At 47.2% G+C, this 26,170-nt stretch overlaps 1 protein-coding gene across 3 annotated transcripts in view; it reads left to right on the forward strand.

The window, feature by feature from the left end:
* grin2da (glutamate receptor, ionotropic, N-methyl D-aspartate 2D, a) overlaps positions 1-26,170 on the forward strand; it is a 145,788-nt gene that overhangs the window by 60,792 nt on the left and 58,826 nt on the right. For 2 of the 3 annotated variants that reach the window (XM_047330326.1, XM_047330327.1), the window contains exons 2-6: positions 7,793-8,427; positions 9,957-10,094; positions 13,653-13,919; positions 16,910-17,097; positions 19,350-19,490. In XM_047330326.1, the coding sequence (XP_047186282.1) occupies positions 7,942-8,427; positions 9,957-10,094; positions 13,653-13,919; positions 16,910-17,097; positions 19,350-19,490 (1,220 nt within the window). In that variant the 5' untranslated portion in view covers positions 7,793-7,941. Of the gene's footprint in view, positions 1-7,792; positions 8,428-8,835; positions 8,890-9,956; positions 10,095-13,652; positions 13,920-16,909; positions 17,098-19,349; positions 19,491-26,170 lie in introns of those variants that run through there. The other variant, XM_047330328.1, reaches the window with a different exon arrangement.

A 26,170-nucleotide genomic window follows, 5' to 3' on the forward strand; every position in this document is an offset into this window, starting at 1 on the left:
CTTGCGCGTGTTCGTGTTCACCGTGTCTTTGATATGCTGATATGCGTGCAATGTATTTTTGTGTGTGTGTGTGTGTGTGTGTGTGTGTGTGTGTAGTAGAAGTGTGCAGCCGCAGATTTATGGGCCTGCCTCCGCGCCTTCCAATGGTGTGCGACTGAGCCATGAATCAGCTCAGCCTGTAATGAATTCTGATGGCCCACAGGAGAGGAAGAGGAGGAGGAAGAGGTTGGAGGAGGGGAGGCACGTTGAAAGAGAGGAGAAGAAGAAATGAAGGGAAGAGGAAGAGGAGGAGGGGACGATAGGAAATATGGCTTCGGCTGGAATTGGGAGCAAGAGGAAGGAAAAGTGCGAGAGGAAGATTAGGGAGAGGAAGATGAGGGGAGGAAGATTAGGGTGAGGAAGATGAGGGGACGAAAAGAGGGAGAGGAAGATGAGGGGAGGAAGATGATGGGAGGAAGATGAGGGGGAGGAAGATGATGGGAGGAAGATGAGGAGAGGAAGATGAGGGAGAGGAAGACGAGGGAGAGGAAGATGAGGGGAGGAAAAGAGGGAGAGGAAGATGAGGGAGAGGAAGAGAGGGAGAGGAAGATGAGGGGAGGAAGAGAGGGAGAGGAAGATGAGGGGAGGAAGATCATGGGAGGAAGATGAGGGGAGAAAGAGAGGGAGAGGAAGATGAGGGGAGGAAGATGATGGGAGGAAGATGAGGGGGAGGAAGATGAGGGGAGGAAGATGAGGGGAGGAAAAGAGGGAGAGGAAGATGAGGGGAGGAAGATGATGGGAGGAAGATGAGGGGGAGGAAGATGATGGGAGGAAGATGAGGAGAGGAAGATGAGGGAGAGGAAGACGAGGGAGAGGAAGATGAGGGGAGGAAAAGAGGGAGAGGAAGATGAGGGAGAGGAAGAGAGGGAGAGGAAGATGAGGGGAGAAAGAGAGGGAGAGGAAGATGAGGGGAGGAAGATCATGGGAGGAAGATGAGGGGAGAAAGAGAGGGAGAGGAAGATGAGGGGAGGAAGATGATGGGAGGAAGATGAGGGGAGGAAGATGAGGGAGAGGAAGATGAGGGGAGGAAGATGAGGGAGAGGAAGATGAGGGGAGGAAGATGAGGGAGAGGAAGATGATGGGAGGAAGATGAGGGAGAGGAAGACGAGGGAGAGGAAGATGATGGGAGGAAGATGAGGGGGAGGAAGATGAGGGAGAGGAAGATGAGGGGAGGAAGATGATCGGAGGAAGATGAGGGGGAGGAAGATGAGGGGAGGAAGATGAGGGAGAGGAAGATGAGTGGAGGAAGATGAGGGAGAGGAAGATGAGGGGAGGAAGATGAGGGAGAGGAAGATGATGGGAGGAAGATGAGGGAGAGGAAGACGAGGGAGAGGAAGATGATGGGAGGAAGATGAGGGGGAGGAAGATGAGGGAGAGGAAGATGAGGGGAGGAAGATGATCGGAGGAAGAGAGCTCATGTGTGGCTTCATCGATTGACCATGAAAAACACAATTTCGTCGTCACACTGGGGCTTTGTTTAAAGGACCATTCCACCGTTTTGACGCTTCCCAACCTTCCTTCTCTCTCTCTTTTTCTTTTCTTTTTGCTGTCGACAGAGATTCTTTTTGCTCCATAAATCACAACGTGGATGAAACATCATTTCCCCGCCCGTGCGGCTCGCGTACATTACCGCCGACTTCCTTTTCTAAAAGCCAACGTGCAGTTTCTCGAGCATTTTATTTGTTATTTTCTGGGCGGATCAATGAACTGTACGACGTGAAGATGAAACCACAGACTCTCTGCTCTTTTGACAGAGTTTGGCAGCAAATGACACTTGTCTAAGGCCATTTTGAGTTTATATCAACGGAGGGAGAAGACTGTCGCACATCCTTTCACATTCTTTCAGTTTAACCCTCATGTACATCGCGCCGATAACCTGAGCCCATCGTACGTATCGTACGTAACATTTGACCACAATGAGCACGGCGGTGAACGAACCGTCCTCTACAGTGGAAAGCCACCGGGTCTCGTGTGAGAGATGTGACCAGAGCGACGCAAAGCTAATTCATACCGCCGCAGCTCTCAGCGGGAGGAGGAGCAGGGCGGACTGTGGCGCCGGCATGAGAGCAAGCGAGTTCCATCAAAAAGACTGAGAAGAAATACATATTTAAAAGAGGAAAAAACCCACGGCAACATGAAACTCCTGGACGCCACGAGCAGAGATGTAATTAATCCGCGGGGGAGCAGCAGCCGAGCTCGGAGCTCAAAGCTCCGGAGGACGTGAACCGTTCACTTCTGTGGATCATTGGACCCAAATTGATCTGGACTGATCCAGAGTCTCCACAGCTCTGTCTGTGGTTCCTCTCCTCTATGGTTTCATCTCTCTATGGGTTGATTTATTCATGGTTTCTTTTTCCTCTGCATCTATAACATTTGCCTTTTGTTGCTGAGAGACTGTTGATGTTGGTCATTTTTTCCTTTCACCCTCACAAAATCACACTATACCCCCAAGGATATGTGAATATACTGTATAGTTATGTAAAGAATCAATCAAATATAAATATGCCTGCTATGTCCATCACAGCCCTTCACAATATAATATTATAAAACACTATCCATCTGAAAGGGAGTAGGAGAAGCTACATGTTCATCCAGTCCTACCCCCCCCCCCTTCTGTTCAATAATGCTTTTTAATAGTACTGATGATATTCAATAATCAATTGATTCTATAACATATTCAAGTGTAAAATACACAAGCAAAAGAAACAACACAACAACATTCTTGAAGGAATTCTCGCGTTCTTTGTGTTCGGTGTGAACGCACAGCAGCAACGGAGCTGCAGGGGCCCACGGTTCGAAAGTTTGTCGAAGGCGTGCAATGAATTCTGGGATAGATACGGCGAACTTCCACTCCCGACCAACGGAGGATCCGACGGAGCCGTGCCACTGTGATGCATCAGTCTTCACATGTAGCTTCCGAAGGAGGCGGAGCCTGAATTGGGACGCAGCTATAGGCTGTCTGGACGTCAGCGACCACCAGAATTACAGGGGGAAAAACGTACAACTTACTTGTTTATCTTTTCATACTAACATCCAACCACATTTCAAATTAAAACACAATATTTAAATTTTTTAAACGTCATGTTTGTTAAAATTTTCTTCATCCATCTACGAAGTCCATTTGGTTTCTACAGATCAGGAAACCTTCCACCATGTGTGCAGTTTGATTCCATTCTCATCCTGATGTGTTTTATTGAACCTGTAGGGACATTCTTTCTTTACAGCCGTAGTAATTTCCAGAGAGCGATGCATCTCATGGGTTGTTCATTTCACTACTCACAACTTGTCCGATTAGTTTGTAGCTTGCGGCGGGGGAGATCATCTCCGCCACACGAAACCAGCTGCTAAGTGGGAGAAAAATCTTTTCAACACTCCTGCTCTTCTGGCTACGTGAATCGACACAAGCACTCAGCACGTGTTAGCTCCAATCGATACGGACGCGATAATCTCGTCCTCTGGAGAAAGATAAGGCGGCGTAGTGTAGAGCGAGACGAGATCTTGAACGACACCGGAGGGAAAATGGGTCACTGCAGCAGCAATGAGCAGGATTTTGAAGAAAATAAAAAGATAATAAGGAATCTTCATCACGCTTAATCAAACTGACAATATCAGTCCAAATGTAGTTTTTATTTAGAACTAAATACTGAGCTTCCTGAATCAATAACTCCAAGCGGAAACGTTAAGAATTATATTTGTGGCAGGATTCACTGTTCCATCCAGCCGCTGAGGGCCGAGGCCCGGCCGGCGTCCCACCAGCTGTCGGTCCTCACGCCGCTGCACACGACGTGTCTAACGGCTGGTGTTTAAGGCTACGTGGCATCACGCCTACGATTCACACGCAGGCTTTTCTGTGAGACCGTCATTGAATTTGCACCAATTCTTTATTGTTTGTTTCCGTGAGTGGTCCAACAGTTGCCCAATAGATCCCCATTTGCCCAAGGCTCAAAAGTGGCCACCCACCGTGGCGTCGCCCTTTGGTTTGTGAGCTGCTGTTTCCAAGCCTCTACTTTAGCGCCATCTTGTTGTTGTTTTTTGGAAACCACAAGTAACCATATGTGGAGGAGCAAGGGGTGGAGTCCGAGTGAGAGCGCATCCACCTATTGGACGGTACTAGCTGTCAATCACACTGTCTCCTCGCTCCAGTGCTTTATCGTCAATTTGACTGTAAACGGACCATAGCTTGACAGCCAGTCGCCCTCTGCAGGTCATTTCAGAGAATACAGGTCTCATATCCATCCGTTCATGTTCCATTTTCCGCCACACGGTGAAATCCTCACAGGGCAGATTGAGACAGTTAACACTGTCAACGCTGAGCTGAGCTGCAGTCGAAGGTCCTGAGAGTTTCACCTTCTTCACCTTCTTCTGTCCACGAACAAAGAGCCTTAACAACCGAGAGCGGCGCCCAGCTCTCTCTGAAGATGTGATTCATTCTCCATGATCCCTTCCAGTTCTGCCTCCTCTGCCGCTGACAGTGTTGCACTGAAGAGTCAGGTTGTGTTTTCAGTAGCAGACGCCCCAATTTCCCCCTCGGACCAGGATGCCGTCTGACCTAGTTATCATCACGCCGCCCAAATTTAAACCCCTGACGCTGAAAACAACAAAGATGTTTCCACACCTTCCCTGGATGTTTTTTTGGAAGCCGATGATGAAACCACACTGACTGAGATGAGGTTGTTTGAAGTCGCAAGTGTGTGTACGTGTGTTAATTACAGCCCTGAGTAACTTCTTGAATGTATTGAACGTATCCAGCTGAGGGGATCTGACGGCGTCAGATAGTCTGAGGATGCTACAGATACAACTGGGACTATTCTGCTCTCGCGCAGATAAAAACTGGTTCCCAGATATTTTAGAAATCCATTGTGAATCGGTGAAGGTGCATTAATATGCAGTGAAAGATGTGATCGACACACAGTGTGATGTTCACCGTTCAAAGTGACACTTGCTAGAAAATAATTATGTTATGTCATAGCCTGTTGATTTCAAGGTCCCTTAGATTGGAGCTCCAGAACTCAAAACTGTGTCTGTAAAAAGTTTTTTTTAAACACTGAGACTAGTTCATTAACATCTAGTTATGTGCTGTTCATCCATCGTTCTGGCTTCATCCGCTCTTCGTACAATAGACAATCTCTGACAAACTTGAGCATTTTCTGCAGAAGGTTTCTGATTTAGAAGAATTCACAGAGCGGAAAAGGAAAAATCCAAGACAATAACATTTCAGAGACAAAGGAGCTTATTAAAGACATTTAAACGCCTTTTAAAGAGCCATAAAGATAAATCATCTTGCAATAAACTCCCTCGTTTGTTAATATTGCATTTGGATAATGTTGGTTATTAGTTTGCTCTGTTGAATCTTTTCTTATGCGTCCTGGCATCGTTCAGTCTTCATATAGGTTTCACAAATTCATAAGTGGAGCACGGTTTTAGTTCAGGCAGAGCGCGGGAGTCATGCTTTCATCAGCTGTTTTCATTCATGCCTGTTACCAGACTCCTTCTCAGATGGTCACGCCAAACATCTCCAGCATCCACACCTTTGCTTTAAGATTTTGATATTGTTGAATTTAAGTGAAGTTTATTAGTTTTCCAAGGAAAATCTACATTGCTGCTTGGATTTTTGCAAGTTCCCACAAAGAGAAGAGCATTTTTCAGACAACAGTTCATTTAAAATAAAGGTCTAACATACAGGTGCAATCTTTGATTGACATAACCCTATACTGTCTTTAGCTTAAAAAAAAAAATCTGCATATAAAAATATATATATTTTCAGGCTAACTTAAATGTTTCCATACACTGTGAGTGATTATTAAAGCGCTTTGGCACTTTTACATTTTTTCTACAGTGTCTGTTTCCCCTTGCAGCGACGGACGTGTTCACAAAACTCTTCAGTACGACCGAACACAATGTGCACAGTGTTTTATTATATTGGTGAAACATTTAATCTGAGTGCTGAAAACCATCTTTCTTCACTCCCTCAGCTTCTGTTGAGATTCCCTCGAGCGAGATGTTTAACCCCGAAGTAGATGTTTGTGTTCTTGGTGGCTCCCAGATGTGTGAAAAGGCTCCAGGCCGCTGCAGCAGCGATGACATGAAGACATAAACGTGTTCCTGGTCCGGTAACGTGACACGTGACACACCCGTCAATTTATTTGAACCAGATACAAGATGCCGCCTCAGACAAAATCAGCAAACTGAAACACATACAAATCTGACTAGGGACAAGTTTTTGAGATTGAGTTTGCAAATTAGGACTTCCATATCTGTGTTTTGTCTCCATGACATAGTCAAGTCAACTAAGTATTGAGGGTGTGATCCAAGCATCAGATGATCTCCATTTATATTTATTTGACATCTTTCAGCGACTGTAAAGCTGCTTTCCAACGTTCACCGACGTCCGGACGTCGTCCCTGAACTTCTCCAGAGGAGCTGTATGTTAGGACGCAAATGTTGATCCGCACAATTTTTCTCCTGCCAGCCCCCCTAGTATAATCTCCGGAGAATGTCCGAGTAAGCCCATGTGAGAAGCCAGCCGGAGAATTCACAGCGAGCGGCCGTGTTGATGACTGTAAACAAAACTCCGGAGAACGTCCAGATGTACTTTCTGCAGACATTTTCCCGGAAGTCATGACTGTGTTTACCTCAATCATGACTGTGTCATGACTGTGTTTACCTCAATCCTTCGTCCCAGAGATCACCTGCAGTCTTTATGAAATCAAGCAGTACTAGTTTTACTGTTATAGAATATTTCATCATCTGCGTATGGTCGATAAAATTGGGGCAATTGAACTTTCACTGTGAATCAATGAATCGTATCATATCTCTGTTTCCTCCACCCACTCACCCACTACTCTATCTTTCTTTTTCACTCTCATACTAATGCAGGTTTCATTCTGAACTGTTTTCCTCTCCCTTACAAACACTGCGTCCATCCTCCCGCTCTTGTCTAATCCTCCCTCCGTCCCTCAGTTCATCTTCCCTCCCTGCAGCACCTGCAACTCTTTCTCTGCTTTCCTTATTTCTGCTTGTACTCTAGTCACCACTTATTCTCCGTGCTGCTGCTCTGGCCCGCTCCTCTGGGCCCGTCCACGCAAGTAAAAAAAAGGAATTCATTAATTATAGTTGAGAACCACTTTTCTGATCTTTCTGTCTCGAAGGAAATTAACCTGACCTGGCAAACTGTGATTTACTTCCCCTTCGGCTGACTTCTGCAGTCGGACACCTTTGCTGTGTGTGAATCCCGTACTGCACCTTGTAAGTGCGCATTACTGTCGGTGTACGGTGCTAAATTTTGCAGTTTTTGTTTTTGTTGCAGCCATAGTAAAAAAAAAAAGCCACAGTAAATTCTGTTAGTGGCACCAGAATGTGCAAGAACTGGCAAAAGTGGGAACTACTAATTAATAATTCAAAACAGAAAGTCCCAATCCCCTTCCTGAGTGGGAAAAGTTATCTTTTGACTGTTGTCCTGGTAAATCCGAAATGTCATCGGGGGTTGTTTTTTTTCATTATTAGCGACGTAAACAGCATTAAGGCAGCGTGTGCAGCTCCGGCTCGGCTCAAATCCCTTTTTCGTGTTTTGCAGGTTTGCAGCAGCAGCAGGAGGATGAGTAGGTGTATTGTATGAGTCACTCATTCATATTGTTTGCTGGAGAATCAGTGTGTCATAACAGCCTCATGAAATGAGATAATCCTCACGCGAAACACACGTATGTGGGAGAGTTTTGACAATGACACTGTTTCTCCTCCTTTGTCTCCTCTCCAGCGTCGCCTCTCCTCATCAGGTGAAGCACCGTGAGCTGTCCTCCCTTCTCCCCCTCAGACGTCACCCATTGTCCCCGCATCCCCACACCCCACTCGGCCTCACCTGTCGAACCCCCATCCGACAGCGGCCACTGGTCCTGCCTTTACCCCATGGTGGCCCCAAGGCCTGCCCTCTCACTGCTATTGGCGATCCTGGCCTGCACGGGGCCCGCACGCCCCTCGCCCCCCCTGCTGCTGCGGCCCCGGGAGAGAGAGAGGGACTCGGGTGGGGTCAACATCGCCGTGGTCCACTCGGGCTCCTCCCTACTCCCGGAGACAACCGGAGCGGTGGGAGGCGCGGGGGTCGGCCAGCCGGGGCCGGGGCCAGGGCTGGGGCCCGGTCCGGGGAGCGGTCCGGGGGGAGGAGGAGGAGTAGGAGGAGGAAGGGGAGTGACGGACACAGCTGCGTTGGCCGGAGTGGCTGCGATGGCCTCGTTGTCCTCCTCCCTGTCGTCCTTGTCGCTGGCGGCGCTCGTGGGGGAGACGGTGATGACGCCGTCGGGTCAGGCCAATGTCATCTACCTGACTGTGAACGAGAGCAGCCCGGGCAGCCTGCTGCTGCAGCTGTGTGAGCTGCTGGCCACCACACCACTGCAGGTCAGTGACCCGCCTCTCACACAGATCTCTCAGCATCGCTTCCAACAAACCCAAACAATGTCACCAGGTTTTTAAGGTCCCAGCACTTCAGACGATAAACCATTGATTGACAAATGATTCTTTGAAGATCTGCACAAAGTCTAACACACACACTGACACACACAAACACACACACACACACAAACCCCACAAACGTAACTGCAATATTCAGAATTCTGCTCTCTCAACATCTGACGATGATACGCAGCGTCACGACTTTCCGATCATACCTTCAACGTTTTCTCGTTTGTACCACTGTTCTTTCCGTTGTGTTTTACAAAGATCACAAACACATTGGTTCATTCATTCACTCATTGTTCATTGTGCAGTTTGTTGATTTAACCCGTTGATTCCCTCATTCATTCATAGTAAGACACTTGTGACGGGATGTCTGAGAGCTGCTTGTGGTCGTACTTGACGGAGGTAATATCTCACACTACATGCCACATCCTCTTCATTCACTCATTCATTCCCTCACTCATAGCATAATGCATGTATCTGTTTATCTGAATCTGTGTCTCATCTGTCCGTCTCTTGATTAATCGTCACGTTGGAAAACAGTCAACGGGACTTTGATGCCTTAAATCAAATGCGATACCGACTCTTTGTAAGTAACGTTCGCTATCTTACTTCCAGGTCGTGTCCCGTAGCCTATTAGCATATCAAATGCGTCCCTGTGAGAATTGAGCTGTCGGCTGCACTTAGCTTCAATTTGCTTTCCCCCGCAATCGCTACAGGAAAACAAGCGTCAAGTCATCAAGGCGGCTCCTCCTCGTATCCTCCCAGCGCGGCGGCGATCGCCCGACCCTCGTGCATTTATCCTGAATTCATTCGCGCTGGTGACAGGTGTGTTTTCTAGAAAGCTGAGCGCAAAAAAAAAAAAAAAAAAAAAAAAAGAGCTTGTCGCCAGAACATTTGTGCAAAGACATAGATTTTTTTTTATTCCTGCTGCAGTTGTTGAGCGTGTAATGCAGCAGCCACACCTGTTAGTGGAACCCGGCAGGAGCCGAGGCGGCCGGGAGCTTATCTGTTGTTTCTGCGGTGCGAAGCAACTTAAGCTGTACAGGTACAACGCACGCCGCTCGTCTCCCGACGGGACGCCAGTCCACTGCAGGGGCTTCATTCTGATTTTTATCTCTTTGTACACTGATTGCCAAGCAGAGCAGCAGCAGCAGCAGCCTCCAGAAGCGGTTTCATTACTTCACTAAACCTCGACAAACGCCTGCAATGTTTGGTTTTTCCTCAGCAGATGAGCTACTTGTCTTTACTGGAACATGAGCTGTCACCCTGCACACCGTGAACTCATCGTCCACTATATTTCTGCTCACTTGTTCAGCCTTTAATTTATTCTCAAGGCTTTGGAAGAATAAGAGTAGAAGGAACGGCAGCGTCGCTCGATGAATATAAAATCGGATGAGGCGCACCATGAAACGGTGGACTCGAACGAGGTTGATGTGACGCTCTTGTGCAACCTTTTGTTCCACTTCCAGGGTTTGGTATTTGAGGAGGAGAGGCCGCCGCCGCCGAACCGCGCCCCCCTGGCCCCCATGCTGGAGTTCGTCTCTGCGCAGACGGGGGTTCCCGTGGTCGCCGTCGGGGGAGGGGCCAGTCTGGGACGAGAGCCACAGGTAAAAAAAGAAAAGAAAAAGCATTACTTAACGTTGAAATGGACTTAACTGAAAGGAGATACGGTACTTTGATTGGGATTACGGGATACACCGACATAACTCAGATTATGTTTTGAATCAGTTAATCAGTGTTGGCACAGGGAATCGTTTTCCTTTAATGTTGAAGTATTTAGAGACTCGTGTTCTGCAGGCCGTCAGTCGGCAACTGTTGATCATTTGAGGTTAGGTTTTAATTCCTTCTAAATATTTTATTTGATGTATGAATAATTAAACATTGATTGTCAAATAAGAAATTGACTTTCCGGTGTGGGTGAACACATTTCATTCAAAATTAAAGCACCGTTGATCCACTTTGTCGATGTAAACACAGCGTTAGCTTTATCATCACAGTTAATAGTTGCCTCTTTAGACAACCAGCACACGTGGGGACACAATTACATCTATTTGCATGAGTTTTTGACCACCTGATGGTGGCTCAGTTTTGGTCTCCACCGACTCCTAAAGTGGGAAATTTGTCTCCTTAGAGGCTAATTGCTCCATTAACTTTGTCGTGGTTACTGCCTTGTGCTGGGAAGGAAGTGTACATGTATTTATCGCAGCTTTCTTGCCAAAAAACAAGCTGCCTGCCGGGGTTGGAAACAGGTTTGATTGAGAGCGGTGAGACTGAACCACAAAACTTGGCGGCCATAAAACCAAAACAAAGAGCTCAGACTTTATACCCTTGAAGAGAAATGCTCTCGTCGTGACTTATTCCCTCGGCCGCGTGGCCGATGAAGACGTGACCGAAGTCTGTATATCTGTAGTCGTGACAACAGAAAATGGAGCTGAGGGAAGAAAATCTGTGATTTGCTCCAGTTCCCAATAGGATGCAGTTATTTTCTGAAACATTTCAGAAAACATGCCGCTCTGACCCCGTTATCAGGCAGCGATGATGACGGCGACGTGCAAAATTAAAATGTTGTCAGAGTTGCTCTAGTTCTGTCTGGTGCAGCATCGGAGGTGACTCTGGTTACTGAGCAGAGGAAATGTGCCTGTAAATGTGACATTTTTATTGCAAACCGATAAAGAGTATCCATAGAAACGAGGTGTATTTTAATCAACATGCTTTATCTGAACATTTTAATCGTCAGTTCAGTGATTTGGACGGAGTACAGTAAGAGTTTCTGACGTGTCACCTCGTTTTATGAGTCCAGCTCGCAGACTAAATTATTGGCTGCCATCTCGCCAACTGGCTTATTTGTGTGTGTGACAAATGGCAGTGTTTTGCTGACGGACAGTGATAAGTACATCAAGCTAACGAAGCCGTTTAGCCTGACAGGGGAGATATATTCAGCAATTTGTTTTAAGTGGATCCTCTTGACAGCACGATGTGGTTCTTGTAATTTTACATGACTGTGACGTCGGCTGCGGTAACAGTTGATGTACCGCACCCTCAGCTTGGAACACATCATCTTCAGGAGCAGCTGTGTTCATGGTGGTGGGATGAATCCTGGGATAGGTCGTCCCAAATATCCCCGTTGTGGGATGATAAAGGAATATCTTATCTTATATCTTATCTTGGGCTGGGAAGGATCCACCCGTTGGATCCTTCAACTTGTTCTACAATCACAGAGTTCAAGCTGTTCTCAAAATTCAGCTAAGACAAAACAACCAAAGTTGTCCAACACTCAAAAAACATGGGGGTCTTCAGTTTCCCCTTGATTATGTCTACGAAAGAGGGGAACACTTGATTGTGAATGGTAAACTCTTAATCCTACCTGTACGAGCAAAAAGAGATAGCTCCTTTTCAGACAGTGTAACCGTCACTGCCCACATACTTCCATGTGTTCTTGACACATCCAAACAAATCCACTAGAGGGCAGCGAAGAGTCGAGAGTTTCTGACAACAACAAAACATGGCGGCTATGGAAGTAGTTCTGATCATGTGCATCTTAGGACAGCAAATGCTGGTGGTAGCAAAGTTTGTAGTTTCTTACTAACCTGCAAAGATTCTCCTCAAAAAGTTCAGCCATTGTTGCAGTTTCTTCCTCGTGTCCGATGGTCGTCTTGCCCGAGCTACACTTCACTGTCTTTCGACCATTGGTTGATTTAAACCTGAAATTACTTGACTAGCAAAGAGAAACTGATGAATATGCAGCATGGAATATTTTTCCTTTTCATCGGGATGTGAAGGGCTGTTATGTTTTTGCTTCCTCACTGGCTCATATAAAAAACTGACAGCTTCGTTTGGATTTGGAAAGAGAGCTAACGGAGAATTCCGACGGCAGATGCTCCTCCGCTGTGATTGAATCAGTTGTGACTGAGCTTGGAGAGCTACGCTCCTTTGACCCTGATCTCTGGGGGTTTTGCCAACACATGGGCCACGTTGGGTTCCGGAGTGCGGTATGCATTTTCGGAAATATTTGTATAACCAAACTCCAATCAGTTCCTAATTGCCTTTGGGAAACTGAGTCACGCTTGTTTCCTGATATTGTTTCCTGCCAAGAATCAATCAACCTTGTGTCAACAGCGCTTCCAAAAACTGTGACTTGGGACTCGGCATCAGTCACATTCACTGTTTCCGTTGAGTGCTCGCATGACAAGAGCGCTCGCACAGCGTTTTTTTAATTTTTTCTATCTGAGCTCCAGCTTCCAAAGGGAAAACTAACATTTTGTTTCACGTCTCATGCTACACCCCCAGTGCTCACTCCCAACACGCTCCCTGTGAGCTCCCCTCTCAGCAGGGCCGAGACAAGCAGGCGAGCTCCGAACATAACTCGGGCTGACGCCGGTTTTGATATTTGACCCAATTCGCAGCAGCCTAACCCGAGGTGAGCCCCGTCGAGCTCCTCTTTGATCATCCCGCAGATGCAGAGTTGATGATTAATTCAAATATGTGCTCGCTGCCTCTTTGTTTCATGTTTCAGAATGAGCTGAATAATGAATTGTTAGCAACAGCGCTTCAAACTTCGGACAGGGTCACAGAAGGACACGGACGCCGTCGCGGTCCAGATCTTTTGCTTTGTGTCGGAGCGTTATTCCCCAACCTGTCCACCAAAAAACACGGATTTTCATTTCATCCTGATCCTTTTTTCTAGTTTTAAAAAAAATACAACAGAGGAAAAGCCAATAGAAATGAAGTTGTCCTTCAGCCAGTGAGCGGCTCTTAATCCATCCAGATGAAATGTGACTGCAGCACCTGACACTGAGATGCCAAGGACTTTTAACTCTCTCAAAGAAATGACCAGAACAGTGAGAACTAGCTCAGATGGCTACTGATTCTCAGAAAGAGAGCATAGTAATGTTTCTCATAGTCAGTGTAAAGAATATACAGCTGCAGTGTAATGCTTAAGGTTTCTGCTACAAACCTTTTGGGAGATGCCTGACCTTGATCTGGTCCAGCAACCTGCAAGGTGAGGCGTCAGTGGTAAACTTTTCCGTCGCCACTCAAACTCGTTCTAGAGATAAACCGTGAAGTACGTAGCACGTTACACGACACGTCCTTGGAAAATAGTAAAAAGCAGCATGACAAATATCACAGCACAGTGATACTGTTGTAAAATAGTTGTCTCATTTCAGGAGAGCGGCTCCATCTACCTCCAGTTCACCTGCGCCACCTCGCTGCAGCTGGAGGTCATCTTCGAGGTGCTGGAGGAGTACGACTGGACCTCCTTCTCCGTGGTGACCACCCGTCACCACGGCTACGAGGACTTCCTGGCCATGGTGGAGGGCATGACGGACGGCTCGTTCATCGGCTGGGAGAAGAAAAGCGTGGTGGTCCTCAACGTGACGGACGACCCCGGCGGGGCGCGAACCAAGCGGCTGCTCAAAGACAATGAAGCCCAGGTGAGGCGGATGTTCATCTCTCTCTCAATGCTCTATCTCTGTTTCACATCCTCCCTCGCGTGAATGACCTTTGTCAAAATGGCGTCTGTTCTCGTCGTGATAGACATGTTAGCGCCGGTCCTTGACGCAGCCTCAGTGTTACAGTACGTGTCGTGGGCATGTCTACTCTTGCCTCATGTTCCGTCTCCTCACTCCCTGTTCCCCGGGCGTCTTCACGAGGCCGACCTCGCCGACCTGACAGCTTCCTGTTGCAGCCAACACCAAATGATTTCATCCCACGTGTCTGTCATGTGTCTCTCTCGGGGAGGCCGCAGAGCTGCATGGGCCATTTATTTCACTTCAGAGCTGGTGCCTTGGCCAATTAGCATAGTGGCGTTATCAGCCGACCATCTTGTTTACCAGTCAGCAGGTGCGTTGGGTTTTTTTCCCTCCGTGTCAGCGTCAGTTAACTTTATCATTACGGGAGGAAAGAACGCACGACAAATCAACCAGTGCAGCAACAGAAACTTCTTGTGTAATAGATTTTTTTAACTTTTTCATTCATTCATTTTTCATTAAACATCCAACCTCAAAGCACTTGATGTGTTTGTATCGGCCCGCGCCGGCTTCGGCACTGAAATGCAAATCAATACGGACTGCGCAGCGTTTCAGTTATTACGTTTCAGATATTGATTCATATTTGCGGATCAAAGAATGAGTGGGCCAAATTGTGAGTGATACGCGGAGCTCTAAACACATTTCAGTCCAATAACTAGAATGTCACTCAGTAGAGCGCAGAACTACACCGAGGGCCCGTCGGTCCTTAAATTCAATCAAGCTCACACCAGATCTCACACGCTCATAGATACTAGTCCCCTCAATATGTTTTTCATCAAGATCCATGAATTAATCCCTGGGAAATCTGTGAAATATAAAAAAACATATGTTAAAGGTAAAATAAATAAATTCCTGGATCCATCCATTTGCCCGGATCTGCGCTAAATTTAACAAATTATTTCTCGGATTATGTCCCGTCCTGGGGGGGGCGGGTGAGCTCAGGAGATTGAGGTCGACCCCCAGACGGGTGACGGGTGAATGTGACCTTTACTGTAATATTGCTTCGATTGGTCGCTAAGACTTTATAGATACGGACCGTTTACCGTCTGTCCACCAAGGTTTCATAGAAATCCGTTCAGTCGATTTTTGCGGTTTGAGCAAATTTTTGACTCAAAATGCATAAAGAACAAGGAAAGCAGTTTCAGGTGTTTAATAAAACTTTCACAAGGATAAAAGGCCAACAGAGGTGGACGGCTGGAAGGCGGGCGAGAGCAGAGGTGTGACGGGCGAGAGCAGGGGCGAGGCGGGCGAGAGCAGGGGCGAGGCGGGCGAGAGCAGAGGTGTGACGGGCGAGAGCAGGGGCGAGGCGGGCGAGAGCAGGGGCGAGGCGGGCGAGAGCAGGGGCGTGACGGGCGAGAGCAGGAGCGTGGCGGGCGAGAGCAGGGGCGAGGCGGGCGAGAGCAGGAGCGAGGCGGGCGAGAGCAGGGGCGTGGCGGGCGAGAGCAGGGGCGAGGCGGGCGAGAGAAGGTTTTCTGATGGGAGGAAATGATTCGCTGGTTTGTCGCGGCGACTCTTTTGCAGATAACAGAAAGTTATTTGATCCCGTTTGTTTAATGCAAAAAATTTAAAATAAAGTTTGATTAATGCAGCTTTAGTAGGATCGTGTCATGGGCTGTTGGATGCATTCAAGTTTTGTTATGAGCGAATTATTGACTTTGAATTATGAGGGCGTGTTGTGCTGTAGTTTCTTGCGACCTAAAGTAAAAACATTCACCCCATAAGCCTTTTAATAACGAATGTCAAGGTTCCATTGTGAAAATAAATCAACGTCAGTCGGTCTACAAAATTTAATCAGTGGCATAAAATGTCATTAAATGAAATCCCGCTTCTGGACTAAAAGGTGTAAAATAAAAGTGCAGATATTCACTGTTGTCAAAGAGACTTCTCTCATTTCAACCTGTACGTCAACTCTGTCACGATAGATATGAAGACGCAGACGGGATCTAAATGAAATGGTTTTCTTTCCGAAATGAGGTGTCCGACGTTTGAGGGATGAGACACCGCAGCGAACAAGGTGATTGACGGCGTGAAATTAGAACAAATTAGGAGAAAGGGACCCGGACGAGAGGAAAAGAGAAATCACATCGTCTCTCGTGGTCCAAACTGTACGCTGAGTGACACACGTCAGCGGTTTACGTAAAGACGTGCAGAGACACTCGCGACTGCTCCGAGGACATGAGTGACAGGGACTGACCCCCGTCGGCTGAGTGGGAGGGATGACGCGAGTGACAGTGGTGGATGTGAAGCATGTGACACACACACACACACACACACACACCGCTCACCCGCTGCCGGTCGAGTGTCAGGGAAACATTTCACGTTCTTTTTGCTTTTGACTGATTTTTCAGTTTCGTAGCTCGTCAATTGTCTCGCAGAAAACGGTGGCGCAAATGCTCCTCGAGTGCTTCCTCCTGTGTAATCATCTGAAGTACCCCCATGATCATCAACCACACACACACACACACACACACACACACACACACACACACAGTTTAATCTCGCTCCCCTCTTTCAACTCCCAGCTTTTAATAATGTATTAAGGGGAAATGTGAGCAGAGCGAGAGGCAGCGTTTCTCAAGTGCAGCCCTTTGTGTTGGAATGAAGCAAATGAAAAAAGAGAAGCATTAATGTGTAACTGAGTGTAAATTTACGTCATCCATAACTGTAAAGGAATCATGGACCCAAACAGGGAGGATGAAGAATCGGATTAGAAATTCACTTTTTTCAATCCGCTTCTTTTCCTCCACATCCATCTTTCCTGCCGCTCGTCCTCACTCCGTCACGTTCACTCCCTCCCTCCTTTCTCCCTTTAGTCGGATTAAACAAACGTATTTAACTTCCCTCCCTCTCCTGCCTTGTTTCACACGTCCCCGCCTCGTCCTCTTCCCCTCCAGGTGCGTCTGCTGTACTGCTCCCTGGAGGAGGCCGAGCTGGTTTTCCGGGCGGCCTGGGCGGCGGGTCAGGCCGGCCCCAGTCACATGTGGTTCGCCGTGGGACCCGCCCTGTCCGGTCTGGGCCTGGAGGGGTTGCCCAAGGCCTTGTTCGCCATCCGGCCGCAGGGCTGGAGGGACGAGCCGCGCAGGTACAGTACGAGCGGAGCGGACTTTCAGAGGCTATACAACGTGCTGCATGTCTTTTTCTTTCTGTCAGTGGACATTTGGGACATTTTGGGATCATTAAATTTCACTCATCTCATGAACATTACAGTGCCTTCATTAACTTTACCAGTTCAATCCACCTCAGCCATGAAAGCAGATCAATAATGCAGAGTAACACTTTGAAAGTGAAAATGAGTTTTTCTGCAATAGCAGGATTTTTAATTTTCGTGGTTTTATCCCACGGATTAAATTGCGAAGCAACTTCAGTTTTTTCTTCTTCTGCAAAACACTGGAACAAACCTGATGAATATCATCTTCTATTCCTGAGCTCGACCACGTGTGTTCTATCAGGAGACACTCGCTCTGTATGAACCATCGTTGAGACGCAGAACTCCTTCCAGTTTCCTGTTGCCTACCAATCAGAGTGGAGTTTTACATCCACACGAAGAAACAAAAACCCTGTTGCTTTTTAAATAGTCTCTTCCTGCAGATCAAAGTCTGATCTATTCTTAAATTGTCCTGAGACGGAAAACAACAGCGTCTGCTCATATTTATTTATTGCAACGGAGGAATGTGGATGTCGAGTGTCGTCACCCAAGTCGGGCGTGCGTCAGCAGAAAAGCCACCAGCTGCTTCGGTCATGCTTCATCATCCGCGGCTCATTCATCAGCTGCTCGGCGACCAGCCGACTAATAATTCACATCCATCGTGTGCACGAGGTGGCCTCTCCAACCTGACACCTAACTGAGCGCTCTGCTGATACCTTGATGCCTAATTTGTTTTTTATGCTGCAGCAACCGCAACAAACCAACCTGCCGTGTATTCTTGTCCTGCTCCCGCCGCTGTTTGGACCGTCGCCCTGACTAGATGTAACATCTTTGTACCTGTGTGTGTGTTACCTCCGCCAAGGAGGTTCACGCCCCCTGTCCAGCCGTTGGTTGGTTGTTGGTTGGTTGGTTGGTTGGTTGGTTGATGGTTGGTTGTTGGTTGTTGGTTTGTTGGTTTGTTGGTTGGTTGTTGGTTGTTGGTTGTTGGTTTGTTGGTTGGTTGGTTGGTTGGTTGGTTGATGGTTGTTGGTTGTTGGTTGTTGGTTGGTTGGTTGGTTGGTTGGTTGGTTGGTTGGTTTGTTGGTTGGTTGTTGGTTGTTGGTTTGTTGGTTGGTTGATGGTTGGTTGTTGGTTGGTTGGCTGGTTGGTTGGTTGGTTGGTTGATGGTTGGTTGTTGGTTGTTGGTTGGTTGGTTGGTTTGTTGGTTGGTTTGTTGGTTGGTTTGTTGGTCAGCAGGATTACAAAAAAGTTACAGAGCAGATTTACACGAAATTCGCTGGACTGACGCCACATGGGCCATGAAGGATCCCGTTAGATTTTAGGATTCGAACAAATTTTGATTTCCCAGGGAATTCTTCATGGCATCAGGCATGATGTCTGCAATTTAGTGCAGAGACAAATAAAAATCCAGATCTAGTGGACTTAAAGGAAGTGATTGGGCTGTGAACCCGCAGCCTCGGGTAAAACCAGGAGGCCAAAACCCCTGAGTCGTAGCGCTATTTGCTAGCATGTCCATGAACGTCCACCATTTTACAGAGTAAGATTTTTTTGGGAGCGCACAAACAGAACCAACAGCTAGCGGACCGTGAGGAAGTGTTAGCTGCTTTTTTACAAAACGTGTATTGGTACTAAATCGCCTACTGCCCCTTTAAATGTGGCTTCAGCAGTGTCTTCTGTCGGGGGGAGGAGCTTCCTTTACCGCAGAATTACGTCTTTTTTAGCTTTTGCAGAACTTTTACATACACAACAAAACCTATAACGCACTAGAGGAAACAGAAAATCTGAAAAGGCAGAATATGTCTCCTGTAAAATGAGAGGAATATGATGATGTGATGCTGGTGAGTCCGTCTGTGTTTGAGCGTTTACTGTAAAGTCTGGATTCATCATTGCCTGTGAGCAGAGTAATGATCCCGTCCAACACAGCCTCATTTACAGGAACTGGGCAAATTCCACAGTGTCTCAGTCGGTCGAGATGTAATTATTTCTCATTTTGGTTGAAGATAATTGAAATTAATTTTAAACTGCCACGCTGGGTTTTCTGCTTTAAGTCAGTGAGTCCATTCATGTCCTCCTGGACGTTCAGTGCTATTAAAGCAACAGCACGACGGTTTTCTTCAGCAGTGTCAGAAAAGACCTTTGGACGTGTCCCGGTGTCTCTGTCTCACATTGTTCTCTGTCTAATCCCGCAGGCGAATTGCCAAGGGCGTCTCTGTGCTCACCCACGGGGCCATGGCTCTGCGGCGGGACCTGGGGGCCAGCAGCCGCTCGCAGTACGCAGGGAACTGCCAGAGCGACGGCAACCAGACCCACCGGGTGACCGACAGGATCAGGTGAGAGGGAGCGAGGGGGTGACTTTGAGTTCTGCTCTCCGTTCGCAGCAGCTTCAGCAGAGCGAGCGAGCGAGCGAGCAAACATCAGAGCAGCAGGGGAAAGTAAACAGCGGCCGACGGGCTTTAATGAAGCTTCCACATGCAGAGCAAATCCACAGAGCTGAGTCACGCCGGCCTCCAAACAAACTGCAGTGTCACATAGTCAGGTTTCCACCATAGGTAACCTGTGTTTCTGTGTTTTCCTGCCGTGCGTTTGCTAAAAGCTTCTGTCATCGATTATAAGGTCGAACAGATGCTGAAGCTCTGGCTTCGTGTCTCAGCTCCGGACCTTCACACGTCGAAAGACCTCGACTCTGAACAGGATATTGATTTTGCAGCGTTCGGCAGTGTTCAGGTTCACATTCAGCGCTGCCAAGGACACAGACGTACAATACAGCACAACATGGTGCATTCACGTCCTGCAGGGAAATGCCAACAAAACTGTACAAGCCACTGGGGAAAACTTGGACAAGGGAAAGAAGTAACTGGCCATAGACTGAATATAAAACCGGGTCTGGAAAATGAAACCAATGAAGAAGTGGTCTGAAGCCTGTTTCCTCTTTACTGACCAGCAGGGGGCGACTCTATGAGAACATGACTCTTCTTCTCACTTTTACTTATAACGTCCGAAAACATTTTCCTGAGGAGTTTATGGTTCAATCTCTAGTTTCAAGTCTTATACATTGTGATTGACATCTGGTAACGTCCAATCGGTGCCCAGTTGCAGGTGTAGGTGGTCGCGCAGCGGACGAGCTTTCAGTCAGGCCACACCCCCAATTCCACGTCCGGTTACAAATACAACAACAACAACAACAACATGGCGCTGGTCAAAATGCAAAACTCACAAACCAACGGGTGACGTCACGGTGGGTTGACACTTGTAACTCCAAAGACGTATGACACTTGAACAGACGAGAGCGATGTCAAAGTACTGAAGAAGTAGACAAAAGTGTTAATATTATTTCTGCAATATGACAAATCTTTATACTTTTCAAGGAGTTTGGAGCGGAGCACACGTTCAACCCATGAATCTTCTCAGCGAGTTCACCTCCCGATGTTTTAAACGTCACTTGTTCGAGAACCAGAGAGAATCACGTACAATATCACCGAAAAAACATCTGAGCTCTACATTTACATTTTTGACAGTTTGCCCTTTTCACCCAGTGGGACTTTGAATTTGTGCAGCGAGAACGAGCAGAGCAGCAGGATGGAGGAAGTCAAACGTATACGACTGCACGCTCGACTGACTGCTGCTCGTCTTTGGCACAATTCCCTTTTGGGAACTTTTCAATTTTGGTTTAGTCTTAGTTTATTTTTTAAAGTTTTACAGGAAGTGGTTCTCACCTGCTTTGTGTTCACACTTATGAAAACGGGTCGTCCCGCCGGCAGGAGAGACGTGGACGAGGGTGAACACACGTCTTGTCACATTAAAGACGATGAACGGATGATTGATTTGTGATAAATGTATCTGTTCAATCCTTCTATTTATGCTACTGGGATTAATGAATGTAGCCTCTCAAACTATTAAGCTGTCGACCCGTTTTATTTTACGTACCGTAATACTTTTGACTTTCACAGTAAGTAAACAACAATCTTAACCCCAAAGCCAATTTTTGCATACGTCGTAATACGCTGCTTCAAAACCAGACCCATCTGGTCTCGTCCAGGGCGAACCCCGTCCAGCACCATGGCAACCCTCAAAGGATGAACATTATGGTTAATGGACGGATGAAAGATGAGAAGACGAGTGCTTCTGTCAGCGTCGGACTTCAGGGGACGAACATGCAGATATTTGCCGTACGTGCAGCACCGGTGCAGACTGGTCCTGGTCACGTTTCTCAGTTTGTTGGTTTGTCACGAAACATGTTTCTTGTTGAGATGAACTCGGATCATTTGAGGTGTAAATTTGAACCATTTGTCTTTTTATCTTCGAGTTCTTGGCGGCTCCATCGCACTTTGAGAGACTCGACTCACCGTTTTTCGGGCGGCTGCAGCAGCTCAGGCGGTGGAGCGCGTTGGGAACCAACCGTCGGGCTCCTCGCTACAACTGCAGATGTCGACATGTGGTGCGATTGAGTGCGTCGGCGGTTGACACTGAAAACAAAATTGCTTCTGGTGTATGGAACTGTGAGGGAAGAAAAAAACCCCTGAAATAAATGCAACCTGATGCTTCGACGTTAACTGAGAACGAATTCACTCAGGCCGACTGTTTCCTCTCGCTGTTGAAAGTCAAACTGAGCAATGTTCCTGGAACAAACAGACGAGGCGCAGCAAAGTCTAAATCACAGAAGAAATAACAGATTGGTGCCGATGTGGAAAGACTGACGACGGCGGCGGAGGAGTCGTCAACAGGTTTGCCTGTGCAGATGGACAGTTACCACAGGTCACTTCTTTTAATGAAGTGAGGGGTTCATTTAAAGAAACAACATGCCGTGCCGCTCGGATCGCTCTCAATCAGCAGCGGGGGCTGTCCGTCATGCTGACAGGCGGCGGGGCTCGAGGGACGAATGACGTCGAGGGAGCCGAACGCCTTTTTCCAGAGAGATTTTCAGTTCAATCTGCAGAACATCAGTATTCGGACAGATTGAGAAGGTTCACGTCAATGTAGGAGGGACTGTGAGTCTCGGGAGGTAGAGCGGGTCGTCCACTTGAGTTAAAAGATTGGGGATTAGAACGTTGTGGTTGTTAAAACTGGACAGGAAGTGTTGGCAACGCTCTGCATTCACCGCCGGTTGTCGGGCTGCAACTGACGAGACAATCAGGAAGTGAATTGCGGTGGACTGCATCATCGCTCTCTGACGTCGCCCCCCGTCCACAGCGAAGCCCCTGCGGAGTTTTCAGACTATAATGGGCCAAGAAGCATTTCCCAGTGACCACGTCACCGAGGATATTATGTGTTGCTCTATTTATGCGTTGCCAGATAGTGTCTTCCCTTTCAGACCCCACGGCGTCCTCTTCTGCTCTGAAGAAGAACTCATAATGCCGTTGATTAACGGAGCTGCACGCTCTGCCAGCGGTGCTCTTCAGCGCCAAGCGAGTGGGGGGGGGGGAGACGGATTCACTTACACTCCACGTGTCATCGTTACGTAGAGCGAGAGACGTTTGACAAAGGCAGATGAGACAATATCCATTTAAGAGCTGTTTTGCTTCCTAACAATCCCCATTAGTCAGTGGTTCTGCGCCTCGTGTGCCCTGACAGCCGAGACAGATGTGTAGTTAAAGAGGAAAAGACAAAACATTCCACATTCACCAGAACTCCTCTGAACAAGCAGCTGCTCACGCGAACGCACTCGCAGGCGCCGGGAATGTCGGGATGTGCAGACAGTGGGGAAGGAGGGAACGTGTGGCGAGCACTGAAAGGACAGGAAATGTGTGAGAGGGAGGTTCGCCATGCGGAGCTGGAGGGAGGATGGGAGTGGAGAGAGCGAGTGAATGGAAGATGAAGATGACGGGAGACAAGGGCGGAGATAATGATCATGGTGGTGGTGGTGATTTGGTTGTCTGCTTGGAAATCCTTCTTTTGCAGCTTCCAGCCATCAGATTGCGAACAACAGCGGTAGATCACATTGTGAGTCAGCGCAATGACAATTGCCATTCAAATAAAACTCAGTAGGAAAGAGCAAAGTCACAGAGCAATCAGCATTAATACGACAACCTCACAGAAACAATCGGCATCATGTTGTGGACCAACGAGCAGAGACTGTAATGACCTACTTGTTTCAATGGTGAAATGTTCTGAATGTCAGTCTAATCAACTCGCACTGTTTGGATCAGCTGGTATTTTCAATTTGTTAATGTTTCAATGCTGCGATATTTCCGAAAAACAAATCTGATGTAGAAAGTGAAAAGGCAGCTGTCCTTCAGCCTCTGTCACGGCCGCGAGGACATTCTCCACAAGTTTGGATTTGACTTTGTATTTTAACAATTCTCACCCTGAATGGGAAACGGGTGAGACTCTGCCCGGCCCCTCAACATTAGCAGAACCAGTAAGCATGGACTATACTGAAAGATAAAAGGTTGTTATCTTGTCATTTAAAGGGGCAGTAAGCGATTTTGGACAGAGCTCTCTCTGTTGTTGTTGAACCCGGGTCCTCGGGTATGGGAGACCGACGTGCAATCTAATGGGCCAAAACCTTGGCGTTGCAGCGCCACCAGCTAACACGCCTCTTAAGGTATCGACCAGAGTGATGTTTAACAAACTGCACTCAGTGCCGTGTGGTGCGGTCCGCACCGTTTGTTTTACTTTCCATTGACGGAACACGGGCTGAACCGACAGCTAGCGGACCGTGTTTTTACTTTAGAATCGCTTACTGCCCCTTTAAGGGAGGTGGGTTTTATACTTTATAAACGGGCTGAAACGTCATGATTGACAGACTCTGGATCCAAATGACGTCACCAAGGACAAGATGGCGGCGCCTGTACTGAAGGAGGGTTTAACGTCTTCAGACAACGGAGACACGGAGTGCGTTGCAACGGAATAGGTATAAAGCACAAGTGTGGAGTGACGAGGAGGATTTGAGGAGGAGGAAGACTTGGACGGAAGGAAGACGGGGACACGGGAGGACAAAGAAAAGAACAACGTCCAGGATGTAGCTCGGTCTAAAAAAACAGGGCTTAGATAAATCCACCTGGTGAAAGAACAGAGAGGATCAGATAGGGAAGGTTAAAAAACAGGCGAGGAGGGGGAATGGAAGCAGACGAGGAAGAGGAAGAAATGGCAAGAATGAATGTCAATCGAAGAGCAGGAGGAAGATAAGGCAGGAAGAAGAAGTGGAAGAGAAAAAAAGGGAGACGCTGGATGAAGAGAGTCGGACTGAAGCTCAGTCACCTCGAAGGCCTCAGGGGCAATGACTGCTCATCTGGAGCAGTGTCACAGCGCCAGCTCTCTCTCCCTGCCGCTCGCTGTTCAATTCCCACGATGCCATCGCACGGCAGGAGAGACTGACACTGGATGGACTAGAGATGTCCGGTATCGAAGATCCGTGCGGATCAATGTACAATGTACCGATCCGACACCACGTCGTTGGAATTGTTCCACCCACAGAAAACAGCACTTTCAGAGTGAAATATCGGCAAATTGTTGACATCTTTGCTAGTTTTTGCTGACGCACACGAAAAAAAATTGATTTCTGGGAGTGTAGCGTTAGCCAGAGCTAACGAAAATGTCAGCAATTTGGCGATATTTCCCTCAAAGTACAGTTAGTTTTTTTCCTTGTTTAGTCTGTATCATTCACGCTAACGGTACAAAACGACAAAACGGTTCAGGTCGCCGTTTTACTCGTGACACTTTTGCATATTTGAATTACATTTTCGCAAAATCTGGCTAACGCTACTCTCCCGGAAATCTCTTCTTCGTGTGCGTTACGAAAAGCTTGCAAAAATGTCAATGTCAATTTCTGATCACTTCTCCGAAAATGTCACAACTATGACAATGATTCACGCTGGAAAGTCCCACAAGTAAAACCAGCGACGTGAACCATATTTATATTGTTACTGTGAAAGACACAGACTAACTCTATTTTAATTGTATTGTACCTTTTTCAAAGGGTTCAACCTGAGCGAGGCCAAACAGGAATGATAGTGACCATCACGTCATACATACGAGTTCATAGTAAACAGCTGTTAATAGATGTTCTATAAGTTATCAGAACATCTCCAGTATGGAGTGCAGCCATGAAACATAAAACCATAGAAACTTTACATTTGTGAGAATTCAATTTACACTGACCCCGAGTTGCAGCCAGCTGAGGTAATATTGATCAAGAGAAAACAGGGAAAATACATCTAAAAATATGTGTGAGGAAACTGTCGTGGGATGATTATCCAGTGACTCAGACTTAAATCACCTTAAATCGCACATCATTTAAATTTAATTACATATGATTTTAACTGACACAAAGATCAAAACAGCGTTTGTACTCTCTTTCTTATACATTGTTCTAAAGGTCAAATCTGCAGATGATTCATTAAATGCAAATTGGACTGTCAGAACCAGATGCTTTGACGTATCTGTCATCTTGTCTCTCTTTCTCCTTCACACCTTCCCTCTGCTCATCAACACGTCGCTCGTCACCCTCCCGTCTGTTGCGCTTCCCGCCGCGGCAGCGACTCGGCTTCCCTCTTCTGACTCGCACGTACAGTACGTTGAAGTTCTTAATGCCTGTATTAGGTGAAACACTCCTCCTCCGTTCCGAGTCTTTCTCTGCCTGCTGGCATCAACCAGCTCTTTTGATTTTGCTTCTCTGATGCAGCATTTCCATCAGTTGTTCCACAACAGACAGATGAAGAAAATACTTGATGATGGAAACAGAAAGTCTAATAATGATTCCATAATGATTCCAGTAGTTTTCATAAAATACTGCTGACAAAAGGAACCACAACGGACAGGGCTGGAAATATTTCCTCCTTGGTTATCTATATCTGTAAATATGCAGTATGCACATTTCATCAAGCCCCGCCCCCTATCCCTCCAAATCTGGTTACTTCTGGTTCCCCAAAAAAACAAAATGGCGCTGGCCAAATGCCAAACCTGAAGCTTCCAAACGGGAACTCACAGACCGGTGGGTGACTTCACGGTGGGTTGACACTTGTTTCATTGTATCTGTCACTGTGCTTGTCCACTGCTACATGTAGTCTTCATG

This window comes from Scophthalmus maximus, chromosome 22 (assembly GCF_022379125.1).
Source record: "Scophthalmus maximus strain ysfricsl-2021 chromosome 22, ASM2237912v1, whole genome shotgun sequence".
In the NCBI taxonomy this organism is placed as follows: Eukaryota; Metazoa; Chordata; class Actinopteri; order Pleuronectiformes; family Scophthalmidae; genus Scophthalmus; species Scophthalmus maximus.